Source organism: Anas platyrhynchos, chromosome 1 (assembly GCF_047663525.1).
Source record: "Anas platyrhynchos isolate ZD024472 breed Pekin duck chromosome 1, IASCAAS_PekinDuck_T2T, whole genome shotgun sequence".
Lineage (NCBI taxonomy): Eukaryota > Metazoa > Chordata > Aves > Anseriformes > Anatidae > Anas > Anas platyrhynchos.
This window is the reverse complement of record NC_092587.1, coordinates 802,392-820,481: the sequence shown is the minus strand read 5'-3', so window position 1 is coordinate 820,481 and position 18,090 is coordinate 802,392. Positions and strand designations below refer to the sequence as shown.

General features: G+C 63.4%; 1 protein-coding gene across 8 annotated transcripts in view; it reads right to left on the bottom strand.

The window, feature by feature from the left end:
• The window catches only part of SBF1 (SET binding factor 1), a 60,903-nt gene that overhangs the window by 28,634 nt on the left and 14,179 nt on the right, over positions 1 to 18,090 (bottom strand). For all 8 annotated transcript variants that reach the window (XM_038186495.2, XM_072036535.1, XM_072036561.1 and 5 more), the window contains exon 2: positions 4,278 to 4,363. In XM_038186495.2, coding sequence (XP_038042423.2) covers positions 4,278 to 4,363 — 86 coding nt within the window. The remainder of the gene's footprint in view (positions 1 to 4,277; positions 4,364 to 18,090) is intronic.

The following is an 18,090-nucleotide window of genomic DNA, read 5'->3' as shown; positions in this document are numbered from 1 at the left end:
GGCCGGGAGCGCCGACCCGGGCTGCTCCGCACTGCAGCGCGCGGCTTGGCTGGTTCCTGGGGACTTCCCAAACACCCTCCCAGCCCAGTGGGTAATTCCAGCCCCAGAACTCCCCGCGGGGTTTCAAAATCTCAAGGGATTTTTCTGCATTTCCTCTTCTCAGCATCCGTGTTTGGCTGGTGTGCACTGGAAAATTCCCGGTAGTTTTGGGACCCCACAGAAAGTGCTTGGAGAGCAGGAAAACGCGGCAGCTTCCGCGGGCACAGTCTGGCAGCCCCGAGGACGAGGCGATTTCAGCAAAACGGGGGCTGAGAGAGGGAAGGCCACAGGGCTGGATGGGCACAAACACCAGCTCCAGCCCTCGCTGCTGAAAGCTGCTTCCAGCCCGGTGCAGTTTGCCAGCCATTCGCCACTCTCTGTGCCCTGTATCACGCTCAAGCACCCTGTGCCACACATCCACCTGTCCTCTCCTATGCAGCATGGCTCTAAGCTGGGAATTGGCCGCAGCTCTGCAGTTTCCAGCTGCCCAGGAGTTGGCAAGGCCAAAGGACACGGCTGGCTGCCCGCCGGGCCCTGCCACGTCCCCGCGGAGCCGTGCCCGGGGCCTCTCCTTCCTGCTGCCCGGCCCCGGCAGCGCAGGAGGTGGCAGCGAGCAGCTAAGTTGAGAGGAGTTGCTCGGCCCCAAGACTCCCTGCGGGTTACAGACGAGGCTGAAGCACACCACGGCTCGCAGCCCGCAGGAGCTGGCTGCCGGTGCCACCCAGCACTCGTGGTCACCAGAGCGGGGTGCAAGGAGCAGGACGCACCCCGTGGCTGCGGAGCTAAGCCTCACGTGGTGATGTGAGTACAAGTCTGGGTGCCAGGGGTCGAGCGTGCCATTTCTTGGGCCTTGGGATGAGCAATCTGCATCCCCTGGACTGCTCCCCGTGGAAAACTGCACGAGGACACCACCACCACCACCACCACCACTGCTGGACACGGGCCCTGCTCTGCTGCCCCCATAAAGCTGCCCCCTGTGCCGAGGCAGCTCGGACCCGTTCCTTTGGGAGCTACGGCACCGCTAAATGGGCACAGGGCAACGACGGTGCCACACGGACAGGGGCGTGCCTGAGGGTCTTCAGGTGGGCTTACAGATCTGCCCCAGCAGCGAGCTCAGCACCGGAGCCCAGACCTTGATCCTGCCATGGGAGGCTCTGCGCCTTGTGTCGAGCTCGGTCCTTCCTAAGGGACAAACAAGGATTCAGCTTCTCCATGGCACATGGGGAAGGATTCAGCTTCTCCATGGGTGTAGACCAGCTGGGGGTAAGAACAGCAGCGCCCCAGGACTGGTGCCCAAACGGCAGCACCGTGGAGCTGGGCCACATGGAGCTCACAAGCACAGGAGGACAAAGCCACAGGCCCCCAGGCAGAATTAATGATCCCTGCAGGAGGTGAGCCCGGGACCTTGCCTCGCCCAAACCCGCAGGGGGAGGATGCTGACCCCGTGCCCGTTTCCCCTACAGCTCTGCAGAGCCAGTGCCCGAGGCGGGCTGCTCCTCGCCGAGCCCAGCGCAGCCACCGGTGGCTCTGCTCGCTCCCAGCACTGCAAACCCACAGTCCATGGGTCCAGACCGAAGTGGCAGAGGAGCTCAGCTCAGCTCTCATCACACCACAGGAGCAAAGTGCCCAAGGACATCGCTGTGCATCCCACAGGGGGCCGAGACCCCCAGAACGCAGCCCCACCGAGCCCCCTGCCAGGGCCAGGACCAGCAGCGGCGCGTGGCTGCACAGCCCCGTGCTCTGTTACCCGAACGAGGAGGCTGCAGCTGCCAACACGCAGGCAATTACCTTGTGGTCGGAAAACAAAAGGACCTCACTGCTTCACCCCGGGGAGCAGCAGCAGCCCTGATGCTCTCCAGCACATGGGTGCCAAGAGCAAACGCAGGAAGCTCATCTCTGCCAGCACGCACCAGCTCCCAAGCTGGCGTCTGCCAGCGTTTCCCCTTGGCCACAACGCGCACCTCGACGCCCAGGTGGCCAAAAGGCCAACGGCATCCTGGCTTGTGTAAGAAGCAGTGTGGCCAGCAGGGCTAGGGAGGTGATCGTCCCCCTGGACTCGGCTCTGGTGAGGCCGCACCTCGAGTACTGTGTTCAGTTTTGGGCCCCTCGCTACAAGAAGGACATCGAGGTGCTTGAGCGGGTCCAAAGAAGGGTGACGAAGCTGGTGAGGGGCCTGGAGAACAAGTCCTACGAGGAGCGGCTGAAGGAGCTGGGCTTGTTCAGCCTGGAGAAGAGGAGGCTCAGGGGCGACCTTATTGCTCTCTACAGATACCTTAAAGGAGGCTGTAGCGAGGTGGGGGTTGGCCTGTTCTCCCACGTGCCTGGTGACAGGACGAGGGGGAATGGGCTAAAGTTGTGCCAGGGAAGGTTTAGGTTGGATCTTAGGAATAAATTCTTTACTGAGAGGGCCACGGCTGTCCCGCTGTCCTCGGCGTGAGCTTGGAGAGGAGCGGTGCTGCCACGGGGAAGCACTCACATCCTGTGCCTCTGGAGCAGCTTCCACCAGGAAAAAAAAAAACAAAAAAACAATTTTTGTTTGGAAATGCTGTCAGCGAGCTGGGGCAGAAGCTGCCAATTCCTCAATTCCTGTTCCCTAAGACACCGAAAATGTGCTCCTCGGAGCAGTTGGACACAGAAGGGACGGCACCGGGGGGCACAACGCTACCAGCGGGGGCTGCCCGGTGTCCCCACGCTGCCTGCCAGCCCTGCGTGCCGCTCGGCCACGAGCCTCCCGGTGACTGCTGGAAAGCCTCGGAGCCACCCCATGGCTCCCAACAGGACGAGGCTTCAATTGTTTAAATTCCGCAGATTTTTTGGCTGGACAGTTTGGCCCCTGGGAAAAAAGCGCAGCTTTCCTCGTTCTTGGCACAGGTCCCACGTCCCCTGCAGACAACAAGGAAACGCGAACCAGAAAAATAATATAGATTTTTGCCTCAGACAAAGTAAATAGCGACGTCCAGGACTGCGCTGGGATTACGGGGAGCACGCAGTAAATAGGAAGAAGGTTTCCCACCGCCGGTCCCGAGGACTGGTGGGCACGCAGCGCCACGTGGCAGCTACGGAGGAAGAGAGCGGATGGGGAAAGGTGTTTTTGGGTTGTTTTTGTTTCTCACAGCTCTAGCTGGTGAGCAATAGGCAATAAACTTTATTATCTCCCTTCTCGGAGTCTGTTTTGTCCATGACGACAATCGCTGAGTGACCTCCCTGTCCTTATCTCAACCCTCTCCGTATTTTCTTCCCCTTTCCCTTTGAGGAGGGGGAGCTCGGCTGCACACCCCAATAAAACTCCCACACCCTGCAGGCACCAGCAGGGCCCAGAGGTTTGTGCACCCAAAATGCTGCCCGTGGGAGAGACAGGCAAGGCAGAGCCCAGCACACACCACCCCAGCCCCCTGCACCACGTCTGCTCGGAGGGGACGAAGCCCTGGGGACAGCGTGACCCCGATGGGGTCCCCTTCTACATCAGGAACCCGCAGCTCCCCTGGCCAACACGAGGGTTGTTCAGATATCCTAGTGCTCGTAGGGCAGCAAATGAACTTCTAAAACTTCATCATCGTCACAGTTTGTGCTCCGCTGCACTCAGCCAGGACCAGGGAAGAGCTGCAGGAGGAGGAACGCAGCCGAGAGGGGGTCTCAGCCTCGCGGTGAGGGGGTCCCGCGGAGCCCACGCTGCTTTCCAGCAGAGCGGCAGCACTGACGCAGCAGGGAAGGGTTTTAAAAGAACTCCTGCTCAAATTTAGAAACCGAGGAGAACAATCCTATTATCCTTGATTAGCTAAAAGCTGGTTTGTGAAGAACCCACGCAGCGCCAAATTAGACTGGGTGTGTCGCTCTGGGTACGACCCAGCAGCGATCGCAACCTCAAAGGGCTGCACGGCAGCGGGCGAGCGCGGCCGGAGGGCTGGGGGAGGGATCCGGGGCCCCCACCCCTGGCCCGGGGGATGCAAGCGGAGCACACCCAGCCCCGCAGCAGGGCGAGCCCCCGCCGGCCCGGGCTGGGCAGTGCTGGGGGAGCTCTGCCGATGGACGAGCCCCGCTGCCGGGGATGGGGATGGCAACGCGGAGCTTCATCCGCGCAGCTCCCGAGGGAAGCGTGGCCAGGAGCAGGGGGGGCACGCCGAAACCCACCGCTGCCAGGGCTGTGTTGGGGCGGGTGGGCGCTGCTCTCTGCTGGGGCAGTGTGGGGTTGTAGTGGGACAGCCAGCCCGGGTCCCGGCCCCGAAGGGCAGCACACTCACCAGCTCGATGCCTTGAGGAAAGGGGTTGTCCTCCCAGTCCTTCTCGGGGAAGCGCTGCAGAATCTGTCCCTGTCCATCCCCGCTGCCTGCAGGAAGGAGAGGAGGATTAGAGGGCAGGCAGCCTCCCGGGGACGCCGGGCAGAGCTCCAGCAGCACGACACCCCCACGGACACGGCAGAGCAGCAGCGACCCCAGCCCCTCCGTGCGCCCTGGCACAGGGATGGGCACCCCCGAGCCAGAAGCAAACAGCCCGGAGCAGCTCTGGGGATGCACAACCTGGCACAGCAGAAGTGCGGCAGATCCCTGGCCAAGTTTACCCTTGGTTTCCTTCCTCGTTGCCACTGCTCGTTATCTCCAACTTGGCACTTGATGTTCTCCCCGAACAATGGAACCGAGCAGCTCCGTTTCATTTTCAGGTTCCCCTGGGGCCCGCAGCTGCCCCGTGGCTTTACATCACCTGAAGCCCACCCCGCTGCTGAAGGCCACCCACACCTTCCCCCGCCTGAACCCAGCAAAACGAGCGTCCCCCGCTCGCCCCCTGCCCAAGCTGGCCATGTAAGCACGGAGCCGGGCACAGCAGGGATGAGGCCAGCACTCCAGGAGGCACCTGGAGAGCCTGAAGCAGCAGCAAAACCCCGCTGAGGCTCCTGTAACTCCTGCTGCATTCACAGAGCTGGCTGCAAGGCCAGCGAAGTGGCCTGGCACTGCCCACGCCCCCTGAGCTATGAGCTTACACCCCGTAAATCCCTGCTCCAGGGCACGGAGCTGCAGGGAGGCACCCGGGGCGCTGAGCTCCTGCTGGGCGCAGTAACCCCCACGGAGGGGCGGCCCCAGCCCACGGACCCGCCGGGGGTCCCGGCGGACGCCTCCTCTCCTCCTGGCAGGGACATCCCGAGCCTGTGGGGCCACGTCACGGGAGGAGCCGCGCCGGGAGGTGCGTGCCGCCGGCGGGATATTTTGGGCACCCAGACCTGTCTCCACCACCCCACTCACCACCGGCCAGCCACAGCTGAATTTAGCAGAAGACGGCATCAGAAGAAATGCCACTTATAGCCCGAGGACCGAAATGGAAAGGTCAGTGCCAAGTTGTGAAGAAAATAGTGCCAGGCGGCACGTTGGCCGAATCCCCCTCGCCCGTCCCTCGGGCAGGGCTGGCACAGAGGTGGCACCAAGAACCATGAGGGCTGCCTGCTCCAGCACTGCTGGGCTGCACGGGCAGCACGAATGGAGAGGTCACTCCGGCAGATGTTGGAGCAAGAGGGCACTCAGCCCCCGGGTTTCTCCAGCACGTTATTTAGCAGTGTGCACCCCACATGCGCCCCAGCTCCTTCTGCCAGCACCACCAACTGGCCGTCGGTGCCGAGTCGTCCGGCGCTCCCCTCGGTTCCTCCTCGGGCAGCCCGACCCTGCCCCGGCACACATCTGCCTATCGGGCTGTTCTATCAGCGCAGCCCTTCCTGCGGCACGGAGCCGGCCCGGCCCGCCGATTCTTCTGCTCCCCGTTTGGGGAAGGCACGTGTGCGTGTGAACGGGCGCTGGCGCAGCTGCCGCGCTCCGCTCCTTCCTTCCTGCCGGCTCCTCCGTGCAGAAATGGCCACGGGACCCAAGGTGACACCTGGCCGCTGCTCCTGGGGCAGCCTGCGACGCCTGGGATCCGTGTCAGGCTATATTTGGAAGTTTATGAGATCTTATCACAATACAGGAAACTCTAAATAAGCAAAAAGTTAAACACTCAGCTGACGCACCACAACCCAGTGACCTCAAGGCCCGGGCAGGCACGCTGGCACGCTGGGGACACTGGGGACACTCTCCCGGGGCAGGCAGCTCCCAGTGAGAAGCTCCCCACCGCTCCCCTTCCTCCTGACACCGCTGAGCACTGGGACAAGAGCAGCTCAGCCCCAGTGCCCAGCGGAACAGCCAGACCGGGGCTGCGCTCACGGGGCCCTGTGCCCTGCTCCCGGGGCGTCCCCAGAGCCCTGCAGCCCTGTCCCCCTGGCCTGGAGGCTGCCCCCAGCCCCTGCGCACCTCTCCGGGCTGGCACTGCCAGCAGGAAGCTCGCAGCAGTGTTTTTATCCACGCTGGGACCTGCCCCTCGCTGTGACAGCAGCACGAGGGGACTCGAAGAAACTCTTCCATGCGGCAGGGGATCGTGGCAGGCTCAGCTCCTCCAAGGGCTGTGCCTGCAGCCCGGGGCCCTGCCTGCGTCCCCCAGCACTGCACAGCCCGTGATCAGCCTCCTGAGCGCTCAGACATCGCTCCCAAGGTCAGTAGGAGCTTCAAATTGCTCCCCGGCATCTCACAGCTGAAATTGGTTCAAGCTCAGCTGTTTTAAAGCACCACGAGGTACCCTGTGCCACAGGAGCACTGAGCGCAGCTCCTGCGGTGTTTTCCTGCAGCGTGGTGCTCAGCCAAAAGGCACAAACCTGGAAACATCCTGCAGGGGACCTGGGGCTGCTGCCACGAGTGCTCAGGGCTGTGCTCAGCCCCCACCGGGCCTAAACCTGCCCGCGCCGTGCCATGGAGTCGGGCACGGGGCTGCCCACAGGCTGCTCGTGGTGCTCCCGGAGCAAGCAGCGACCCAGACAACCCTCGCCAGGCCACGAGGTGGCTGAAACAGCGTTGGGCAATCGCCCCGCAAGAAGCAGGAGCTATTGCATCAACTGCTGCCCCGCTGTGAGTAACGTGCCAGCACCTCTCTGCAGCGCTCAGCTCCACCTGCAGTGCCAGAACCTGGCACCGCTGTCACGCGGCGGCCGGTGAGAAACGGCACGGCAAGGGCCTGGGGAAAGCAGGCACCACGGGGAGTGCTCAGGTAAATGTGTGGACCAAACGAGCACCTGAGTGTCCAGGATGGCTGGCACTGAAACAAGCAGAACGCTGCGTTCAGCTGCTGCGAGCAGCAGGCGAGGCGCAGCAGCGAGCAGGGAGCAGCATGGCCCCGGCTGAGCCCCGGCCAAGAGCGCTCCGGCACCGGGCTGCAGGAGCCCGCAGCGAGAAAGCGGCAGCAGGAAGCTCCCCGATTCCTGTTTGCTGGCCAAGCACAAAAGATCTGGAGCACGGGACAGCAGCCCAAGGCTGCGACCTGCACGAGGTTGGCCAGGCACCAGCAGCTCCCCACGGCACGCTCGGCTGCGGGCTGCAGGCTCGCCCTCGGCCGGAGCACCGCAGGCACCGTGCCCTCTGCCAACTCCCAAGCCTGCAGCGTGGCACTGAGCTGCCCATAAAAGCCACTCCAGCTCTTGGGGGCACTACAACGAGTGCCCCCCTTCTCTCTGCCCAGCAGGAGAGCAGGGGACAAGCCACAGTCATGGGGGACGTCGCTGCAGGGCCCTGCGTGGGCCGGAGGGGGCACAGCGGGGACGGATGCGTCACCTGCAGAGCCCTGGGAGCTGCGTGGGTCCCCTCCCCAGCTCCCCCAGCAGGAAGCAGCCTCCTTTTTTCACCCCAGCACTCCTGTTTCACTTTCAGACACAATCCTTACCAGCCGTCACCGCTGGCTCTCATTTCCCCTGCGTTGCCCGTCAGGCCTCACCCCAGAAGAGAAGCTTTGGAGACGGGTTCCAGCCAAATCCCTTCTCATTTCTTCCTTTCAGCCTCAGGAGGAAGCTCCTTTGAGGTCCTCCTCATACAGATTTCACACTGAGGCTCCTGTGCTCACCCCCTTGGCCCCAGAGTTTCCTCCAAGACACGGGGATTCATCACGCTGAGCGGAGGAGACGAAGCACCGCAGCCAACGGGGGTCAGCACGCAAGGCACGCAAGAGGCAGGGACACCACAGGGACACCACGGACATCAACTCCTCCTCCGGGAGAAGCTTTGGGGGTTCACAAAACTGTGCAGGGAATCAGGGGGAAGTCAGGGGTTCGGAACTTGATCCTGCAAGCCACAGCCCTGCTTCTCCCTCAGTGCCTCGCAACTTCACAGCTGGTGCCTGGACACCAAGGTGAGCCCCGAGAGGCAGCCAAGGGACCGGTGACAGCGAGACTGTGAGCAGCACGAGGTGGATTTCAGGCCTGGTGCACGGGACCTGAGAGCAGCCACGGCTCCAGCACCCCGGTACCTGGAGGCAGGGTGTCCCTGCGCTCCTGGGATCCAGCGGGACAGCAGGCAGCTCTGTGCTGGGAGCAGGGTGCAGGACCCCGAGAGACCCGCAGTGATGCGCAGCACCACGGTCCCAAGCAGTGTTTCCTAAACCCAACCAGGTCCCGGCCGCCTTTCGGTGCCGTGCCGCTGCGGTGGCCCCAGGGAGCAGCAGGAGCATCGCCCCCCCTGGTCCACATCACCCCTCCAGGTCCCCGGGGGCTGCCCCAGCACGTTGGACAGCCACGGTCCCAGCCCCACCACCGGTGGCCGCGGCTGCCCCGGGAGCAGGGTGGGGAGCGGAGGTCCCAGCCCGGCCAAACCCCGCGCACCGGAGGGCACGGCAGCCCCGAACAACACGGCGAGTGTCTGCCCGGGACACAATAACTGCACTGTTCCCGCCTTACATATTTATGAAACCAGCACGAAGAATGGCTTTTCTATGGGGGAACACAAAAGGGCTGTGTGCGGTGCTGAGGATGGAGCTGGCCCGCTCCTCCCTGCCCCTGCGCGGTCCCAGCTCCCCTGGGGAAAAGCCCACCCGTGCCCCAAAGCCACCGCGGCCCCGCGGGAGCACGATGCCACCGCTGCGGGCACGGCTCGCCGGGCAGCCAGCTGGCCGTGGTGGCATTTGCTGGGCTCGTGCTGTCCCCTCCTGCTCCTCCCAGAGCCCCGACCCACCGCCCCATTTGTCTGCAGAGGGGCCGACAAGCCAGACCAATAAATAACCCGCACTTTTTTCTTCGCTTCATGTTTTAGTGCCATTTCACAGGGCGAAAACTTGGGAAAAGACAGAGCTCGGCCCTTTCCCAGGCGGCGAGAGAACCAGATGCCTGCGTGCCAGCTGAGTCAAGCAGCCCTGGAAGCAGCCGCAAACTCGAGGCAGATTTGAATCGACACCAACAGGAGCAGTGGCCCCACAGCAAACCTGCAGGACAAGAGCAGGGCAACGCGGAGGCTGCGGGCTCTAATTCCACTTTTGGTGGGTTTTTAGGGCAAAACACTGCGTAAAGAACCAACATCGCGCTCAGCATGCCAGCTTCTGTGCTGGGTATATCAGAAAGAAAAGGACGAAAACAAACGAGGGCTCTGTTTAAAGATCGCCTTGGTGATGTTTGAAGACGCGCTCGGCTCTCCGTAAACACGAGGTGATAAGGATCAGAGGCACAAACAGTGCAGGATGGGACCCAACCGCTGGATGGGGAAACGAGCTGCCTACGTGCGGGCCCAACGAGAAGGGGAGCGCCCTGTTGCTGGGAAAGTTTCCTGCAGTTGCGGAACTTCTCCCAGCTGCAGGCGAAGCACTCGACTCTTGGGTCACTTCGCTCCCAGAACAACGTCCCCGGCACCGTGTCCGCGGGGTGACACGGCCCCCGGACAGACCCGACAGCGTTCCTCCGGGGCACGGCGCTGCCGGGAGCCCTGGGCGAGCTGGGGAGCTGCTCGGTGAGGAGACTTTTATAGAAGAGCTAAAATTAAAGCCTGCGAAGAACTGGACAGCGTTGTTCCCCTTCGCAGACCTCTCCGTAATTCTATTTTCACACCATTCCTTGCCCGGGCCCCAGCTCTCGTCCCCAGGCTGTCATTACCGTTCTCAAACCCGTTCTTAGCGATCTCCAATTAGTGCCCAGAAGTGTCACCGAGACATCCCCTCTCCTTCCGGACACCATCCCCTGTGCGGCCACCGCCGGGGCCACCGGGGCCGGGACCCACCGGAGCCAGCGCTCGGGGTCTGGGTGCTGCGGGGGGAGCCCTATGAGACCATGGGATGAGTCCCCTGCATGCCCACGGGACGGGTCCCCTGCCCACCCGCGGGTGACCCCAGCTGCCCTCCCACCCCCTCCGGCAGTGCCCGCTCAGCTCTCCGACCAAGGTGTCTCCCGAGGTCTCCGAAGCCGCTGCTCGTGCCCACGCAGGATGTTTCCACGATGTTTCCCTGACCCGCAGCCCAGGAGGAACTGAGCGGGTCCGGAGAGATCCCTCCTCGCCCAGGACCTGTCACGGAGGGTGGCTCAGGACCCCCAGGACACATCCATCGTGCCGGGCAGGGGTGGGAGAAAACGATTTACTGCCGCCTCCGGCACAAGCCGCAGGTTGAGAGCCGAGGCACGGCACATGCTGATACGAAGCTTTCCTCTTTTGTAAAGCTTTCCTGTTCCTTGAGCACATGCCAAGAGGAGAGTCGTATTTATCTTTAGAAACATTAAGGCATAAGAGGAAGCAATTAAAAAAAAATATCCGCCTGTTTCCAAGAGCTTGTCCCAGAGAAGTGCTGCTCAGGGCCCGCGGGGTTCCTGGCAGCCCGCGAGATAAGAGTTTTACAGCTGCCTGCCGCTGGCTCGCCCCTGGCCATTTCTGGAAATGTTCCTGCGTGGACATAAGAGGAAGTCCCGCACAGAAACCTCGGGCTGTGGAAACGCAGCCCCCAGCCCATGCAAGCCCCCGCTGTGCTCCCAAGGCACCTCGATGCCCTCGGCACGCTGAGGGGCGAGCCCCAGGTGCCCCCAGCACCCCTGGAGACCCCCAGCGCCCTTCAAGGAGCCCCCCACAAAGGCTGTGCCGAGCCTCCACGGCCCGAGGGCGCACGCAGGCACCGCAGCGCCAGGGGCTGCAGCCTGGCACAACGGGACGAGGCCAGCGTGTCGGGGGGATGCTGCTCCCAGATTTCCACAAACCACAACCCGAAAGCCACCGCTGCAGTGAAAAGCTGCTGGGGGGCACTGCTTGTACCCAGCCCTGCCCATGCCTATGCCCAGGGCTCCCCAGCCCCGGTGGCCGCAGGGTCAGAGCCCAGCCACGGGGCGAGGTGTAGGAGGGACACGCTGCCCAGCCCCGACACTCTCCAATTATCAGGGCTTTATGGAGGTGGCGAGAGCGGTCCCCAAGGCAGGCAGAGCCCTCCAAACGGTGCCATGTGGCATTTTACATCAGATCCATCAGTCCAGACAAACAGAAGGAGGAGGAGGAGGGTTCTCAGTGTCCCACAGCCGTCCCCAGGCATTAAAACGTGGCCTCGAGGAGCATCCCTAGCACAGGACGGTGGGGATGAGAAGCACAACACCCCCGGCACGGCGCTGCAGCCCAGGCCAGCAGGTGCCAGACACCACTGATGGGCTGGGGGATGGCAGAGGGCAGGGGGACAGCTACAGAGGGCGGCGGTGCTCCGACGGGGAGAAGTTTCTCTCCTGCAGCTGCTGACCATAACAGGCATTTCAGCGCAGGACAGCTGGTGTTTGGGGACACAAACCCCGTGATTCACCCACACCCTGAGCACAACGCCCTGCGGTGCGCTCGAGGGCAGCACCCAGGAGCCGCAGGACCTGAGCCGCAGCGCTCGTGGCTCTGCTGGGCGGTGGAAGCAGGGCTGGGGCTGAGCTCAGGACGCCCGCCGGTGCCTTGGGCTCTGTGCTCGCCCTGCGAGGCGCGGAGCAGCGTGCGCCCAGGAGGAGGAAGCGACGCAGCGTGCCAGCGTTACCTTCACCGCCTCTTTTCACCACGCTTCCTCCTGGCTGCCGGAGGCTGCTGCAGGAGCATGGGCACGGCGGTGTGATGGGCTCAGTGGGGCTGCACCGGCTGCAGGCGCTGCACCTGCTGCATCTGCTGCATCTGCTGCATCTGCTGCACCTGCCCCTGAGCACTGTGTCCGCAGGAGCTGCGGCTGTTAAGCTGCAACGCAGGAACAGCTGAGTGACAGCAGGCAGCAAGGCAGTGTTAGGCAGTGCTGGGAGGTGACACGGGCGGACAGCCCACAGTTACTGGGGCGAAACGGGCTCTGTGTGTGAGCATCTCCTTCCCCACACGAGGCTTTTTGGGTTGACACGGTGCACTCAGGCGTGGTTCCCGAGCACGCGGGTGTTTATGGGCGTGCTGCCTCACACCAGGAGTCTGTGCAGCCCCGTTCAGGACTTCCACATTCGCAGCAGGGCACATTTTATACAGCCCCAGGTGCTCGCACAGCTAACTGAGAAATGGATGTGGTGTCTGGATGCCACCCAGGGGGGCTGTGTCCCGTGGGGGCAGCCCCACGGCACCGCACCAAGCAGGAGAGGCCGCAGGAGAGGACGTGGAGCAGGGATGCTGCTCGGGAAGCCTGAACTGGGCTTCCTCTGCGAGCAGCAGCCTCGTGATGCAGGAGGAGGAGCTCAGGGCAGCGGGCACTGAGCAAACAGCGCGGCCCACGCTCGGGGAGGGTGTGGGGGGGGGCAAGGGGACAGCGACTAAAAGCATTTTGGGGAGGAACCTGCTCTATTTTTACCCAACGCCAAATTCCACTTGCTTCCCGGGGGAGCCACGAGCCAGCTCCAAGGGCTCCTGTCCCGATAATTACAGGGCCGCAGCGCCGGCGCTTACCCAGGGCCTAAAAACAGCACGTGCTGCACGGCCCCCCCGCGGCACCGGGCACCTGCTGGCTGCTGCCCCCGGGGTATTTTTGGTGTCCCCCCAGAGCTGCCGGCTGCCTGCCAGCACTCCCACGGCCCTGCCGAATCACAGAGGCAAATCTGCCTCAAAAGTGCCACGATGCCCACCGGCACTGGGAGCGCTCAGCCCGGGCTCACAGCCCCCAGCGCACCGAAGGCAGCGTGGTGAGGGCAGCCCAATTTGGGCACATGGCAGCAGGGGCACGGGACTGCTTAATTTGCTCCGGGCAAGCAAACCTTTCAGCTGGGCACCCAACAGGAGGGAGCTACTGGCAGTGCCCCGAACGGGGCCAAGGTACCTGCAGGGACAGCAGCTACGGGGGAGACACGAGCAGGAGTTCCCTGCTCGCTCACCGACAGCGCTGCCAACAGCTCCAGGCACCACACGTGGGCAGAGCCCTGCCCCTGTGCCACGAGTGCTGGGTCTGCTCCGCCACCTCTCCTCCCGGAGCCCCATTTCCAGCACCCCTCTTGTTGGCTGAATTTGGGCTCTGAGCCTCCCAAAAGCCTGTCGGGGAGGGCGAGCCCACCGCCCAGCTCTGAGTCAGCACCCCTGGAGCTCTTCAGGGAACGTGTAGCTGGAGAACTGAGGTGTGTTTTAGTGGTGGAGCTGTCACTGCTGGGGTAAGGGCTGGGCTGGATGGTCACTGAGGTTTTTTCCAGTCTGTCCCATTCCATGATTCGGCCTCACCTGGCCTTTGGCTGCACCACTGCTGCGCCCTGCGCCTCCCCAAGCCGCAGCGGGGCACAGCGCTGTGCCCGGGCATGGGGGGAGTGCTCGGCACATCCCTGCCCACACCCCCTTTCACTGCAGACCCTCATAACGCCCATCCCTCAAACAGCCCACAAAGAGCCCTCAAACAGCCCCCAAACAGCCCCCGTCTCCTCCCGGCATTGCGCACCGTCGCGCACGCCACCATCCCAGTGACGCAGCCGAGTGCCGGATGAATGGCGCTGCCAGGAAGGGGCTGGGAGGAAAATCCCTCGCAGGTGACGGGCAGGCAGCACCGCCAGCAGTGCAAACATGGAGCACAGCGTGAGCACGGGGCACGCCACGGCCCTCACGTGGCGCCGCACGGGGCGGGAGAGGCGCTCACGGCACGGCACAGCCGGAGCTGCAGGACGCAGGGTGCTACGGCCCCGCTTGGTGCTGCCGAAACTCAGCCGGTGCCAGGAGTCCGGGTGGGTTCATTTCTTGGAGCTCTGACCCAAGTACAGGTCTCTCCCGCTGCATGGGCCAATTCCTGTCATTATTTGTGCTGTAAGACCAATCTGCTTTCCTGCTTCGTTCCATTCCACCGGCAATTCCCAAACATTTTCCTGAGCTGCGCCATGCAGAAAGGCAGGGTACTGGTGCCAAGGCAGGGCACAGCCCCGAGCCCTTCCTGCAGCCCCGCCGGGCAGCGAGGGCTTTCCCCCAACACCGGGCACTGCCCCCCAGCCGGACCCGCAGCGAGGCCCCACCGGAGGCTCGGGACTCCCGGTGGCTGCTGGCCACGTCTGTGCCGTGTCACCGCCGCCAGCCAGAGCCGTTCACTGCCCGCTGCCCACCCGGACACATTTCAACCCCTGCCCCTACGGGATCGGGGTGCCTGCAGCCAGGTTTGCCTTCCTTTTAGGCTCATCTCCACGTGGGGATGGGAGCGCACTTCTGGTACCGTGCGGAGTCTGTTACAAACGGTAGAGGAAAACTTGTAAAATTGTATTAAAAATACAAAAGGCACGGGGAATTTCACCCTGAAGGGAACGACGTCTCCTAACCCTGACAGCCCGGTGAGGGACTGACACCAGATGTGAGGGCATGGAGAGGAGCTGGGGGTGCCCCTTCCCTGGGGGGGCCAAGGCCAGGCTGGAGGAGGGGTCGTGCCCACAGCAGGGGCTGGAACCAGGTGGCATCCGAGGTCCCTTCCAACCCAAACTCCTTCATTCTCTGAACAGAGCAAGGAAACTCCAGCACCTCTCCCATCTGAGCACACGTGAGGAAGACGCTGCTCCTTTTGCTTGGCAGCAAACTGTAACGCAGACAAAGAGAGGGGGAAAGAGGAGAAGCCGAGCAGACCGCTGCTCGCTGACTCACGCGAATCCCCCAGAGCCCTCCCTGTTCCAGCACAGCGGGGATGAAGGAATGACCCGAGCACTTGCCTGGATTGCCCCGACCCCACCACGAGATCGTTCACATCCACAGCGTTTGCCAGGACCAACATCTCCTGCAGCTGCAGGAGGAGGTTTTGTTCCCAGGTGCAGGAGGCAGCACCAAGGAGGGATCGGAGCCAGCGCAGGGAACGCCACGCTCGGAGAGAACAAGGGCTGCGAGGGGCAACAGCAGCAACGGCCAGGACGTGACACGGGGAGCAGGCAGTGCTCCAGGTGCCACAGCCAGCGCCAGCACGGCTGGTTCTGCCCTGGCGTGCGTCAGGTGAAGGGAGAGGAATCGTTCAGAGGGGTGCCACTGACCCCAGTGCACAGCACGGCCGTTTGTGCACCGACTTCTGGTGTGATGGGGCCCTGGGCAGCCTGATCGAGCAGGAGGCATCTCTGTCCACAGCAGGGGGGGTGGAACTGGATGATCTTTGAGGTCCCTAACAACTTGAGCCGTTCTGTGACACGCGGATGAGGGCACCAGCTGTGCCGCAGAGCCACCACGTGCTGCACAAGCAGTCATCAGAAGCCTCCTCCAGCACTCCTCCAGAGTCCACCCTGCCCCAGCCACCCCGAGCAGCCTGGCACGTGGCACTGCACGGGGATTTTGGCTCCCTACATGAGAGCACAGCCGGGTGGTGCATGAGAAGCCACCGAGCACCACGACCCGCTGCACAGCCCAGCCTCACACCCAGCAGCTCACGCGGTGGGGACGTCCCGCGGCGGTCACGGCCGCTGCTCGCACGGGCACAGAGTCCCAGAGCCCTGCTGCAGCATGGGCAGGGCAGACCCGAGGTCCGGCTGCTTGCAGGGCTGTGTTTGAACTCGCAGGGCTTTGCGGTGGAGAGCAGGAACGCTGCACAACCAGCGCTCGGGGCCGGTGCTGATGGGGGGACCGGGTCGTGGAGAGGGAGGGAAGCGCTGCCCGTGGCCGCAGGGAGGTGCAGGGGGACACCCCAGGCAGCCCGGGGCAGGCAGCCAGGGGATGCTGCCTTCCCGACACTGGAATTCATCTCAGACTGACCCAGTTCTTCCCCCGTCCCGCTGCTGGGAAGTGACGACCGTGCCCCATTCCAGCCCTTGCTGAGAACTGCGCCAGCGGGGAAATGTGGGGATGCTGCGAAAACTGATGGGCACGACACGGCCTGGCCTGTCCACGGGGCCAGGGAACAACAAAAGCACTTTGGAGGAGGAGGAGGAGGAGGGGGAGAGGCCGGGCAGAGCAGGGCTGCAGCAGGAACCGAAGCCGAACGGTTCCTGCAGGAACCTCTCCGAGCGCGCCCGGGCAGCCAAGCCCAGAGGAGGCCGGGGCTGCTGCTAACGGGAACTGAGAGCAGCGCTAAGCTCAGCCCCGCCGGGAGGGAGAACCAACACATTCCCCTTCGGCTGCCACGCGTGCAGCTCCCCGGCGAGCTGGGACTCGCTGCTGGCAGCAGGCAGAGCCCTGCAGGCACCCTCAGCAACTGCAGGGGGCCGCTGCCACTGGAGACCCCCATGCCATGGGGGCCAGCTTCAGGACACTGCAACAGCGCCGGGGCTGGGTCCCTGCTCCGTGCAGAGCAGCCACCACCCTGCAGGGCCCAGGGCCCCCAAACTCCTCCGTCCTTACCCACACCACCTCGTCCTCCACACGAGAGCTTAGCTGGAAAGCCTTTAGGAGGCTGGGGAGTCCCCTGAGGTCACTGGAGCTCGGAGAGAAGGACGGGCGGCACCACGCCGGGCGGCGGGGACGTGTATCTCCAGGAGCAGGTCCAGCACCTCCAGGCACCTCCTGGAGAGCAGCAGTGTGTGCAGCACCTCTCAGCTCCAGCCTGGCCATGGCAGCCGCTCTGTGCAGGGGGGAATCGCTGCCTTGGGACACCAAAGGCACAACCAGTGCCCCACCAGCACACCCAGCTCGCAGCACGGCTCCTGCAGGAGCAGCGTCCTCCTTGCAGACAGACAGACTGACACCAGCCCCAGGGGAGAATCCTGCAGACGATGCAGCACATCAGCCACCTCGCTGCAGGAGAGGCACTGTGTGATTAGGCAAGGGGATGCTGTGCAGCATAACTCAGGAGCTGGAAACAAAATCCTCCTCCTCCCCGAAATCAGCAGGCCCGAGGCACCGGGCAGGCAGGAGACATCAGCGCCTGCCCCTGCCCACCCCGGGGTCCTCCCTCGGGTTTATCAGCCCCAAAAGTGGGAACCAGATCCTGGAAAGCAGAGGAAGAGGCTGGAAGGGGCTGCACATGGCCTGAAAACATCTCCCTTCCCCACACATACAGCCTCCCAGAGAGCCAGGGGAGCCGTGAGACAATTTGGAACTGATTTTGAGGGTGAGGGAAGCCGTGGGGGTCCGTGCTGGTGCTTCACCCCTCCCAGGGTCTGACAACCTGCTTCTAGATGAGGGAAGAGCACTGCTGGTGCCAGCACCGAGATGTCCTGAAGGCCGTCGGGGTTCCTGCAGCTGGAGAAGGCAGCGTCCAACCGATGCCATGGCCGAGGCACCTCACCGAGGCTCCGCTCGCTGCTCGCTCCCGTCCCACCTCGCCAACACTGCTGCAGCTCCAGCCCTCGCCTCCTCCATCACCCCGCTTCAGACAGATCTCAGCAGGGCTTCATCCTCTTCACTATGCCCATTGTACCCCTCAAGACAGATTTCCAGGAGGATAACTGGCTGCCAAGCAAAGCGAAAGCTGCCCAACTCCCTGGTGTCCAGGGGACACGAAGCCTCCAGCCTGCCTCACTGGGCACCGGGAACACCACCAGCCTCCGTCCCACCTACAAGGGCTCTAGTTCTTCCACACTGAAGTTATTTTTTAAAAAACAGTAATCACAGCCTCTTAACACGGTAGCTTTAGGTCCCTGCCAGCAGCTCTGCCCCTGAGATGGGTGAAGGAGCTGCGTGTGCCAAGCCCTGCGCTGCTCCCCCGCGGGCAGTAACGCCCCGGGGGCACAGGGCTGGCGCCCAGCATGGGGCTGCCCAAGTGTGCCTAAGATCCACGGGGGCAGTGGCCAAGGAGTCCAAAGGATGCGACCAGCCCAAGCCCTCGCCACCAGCACAGGCCCCGTGCCCCATTTCGGCACCCCCACCACAGGTTGCTGCTGCTGTGTTTTACTGTCCTCGTACCCCAGAGAGAAATCACAGAGCTGCAGCAAACAGGGAAAAAGGGGAGAAAAAGAAGGGGAGAAAA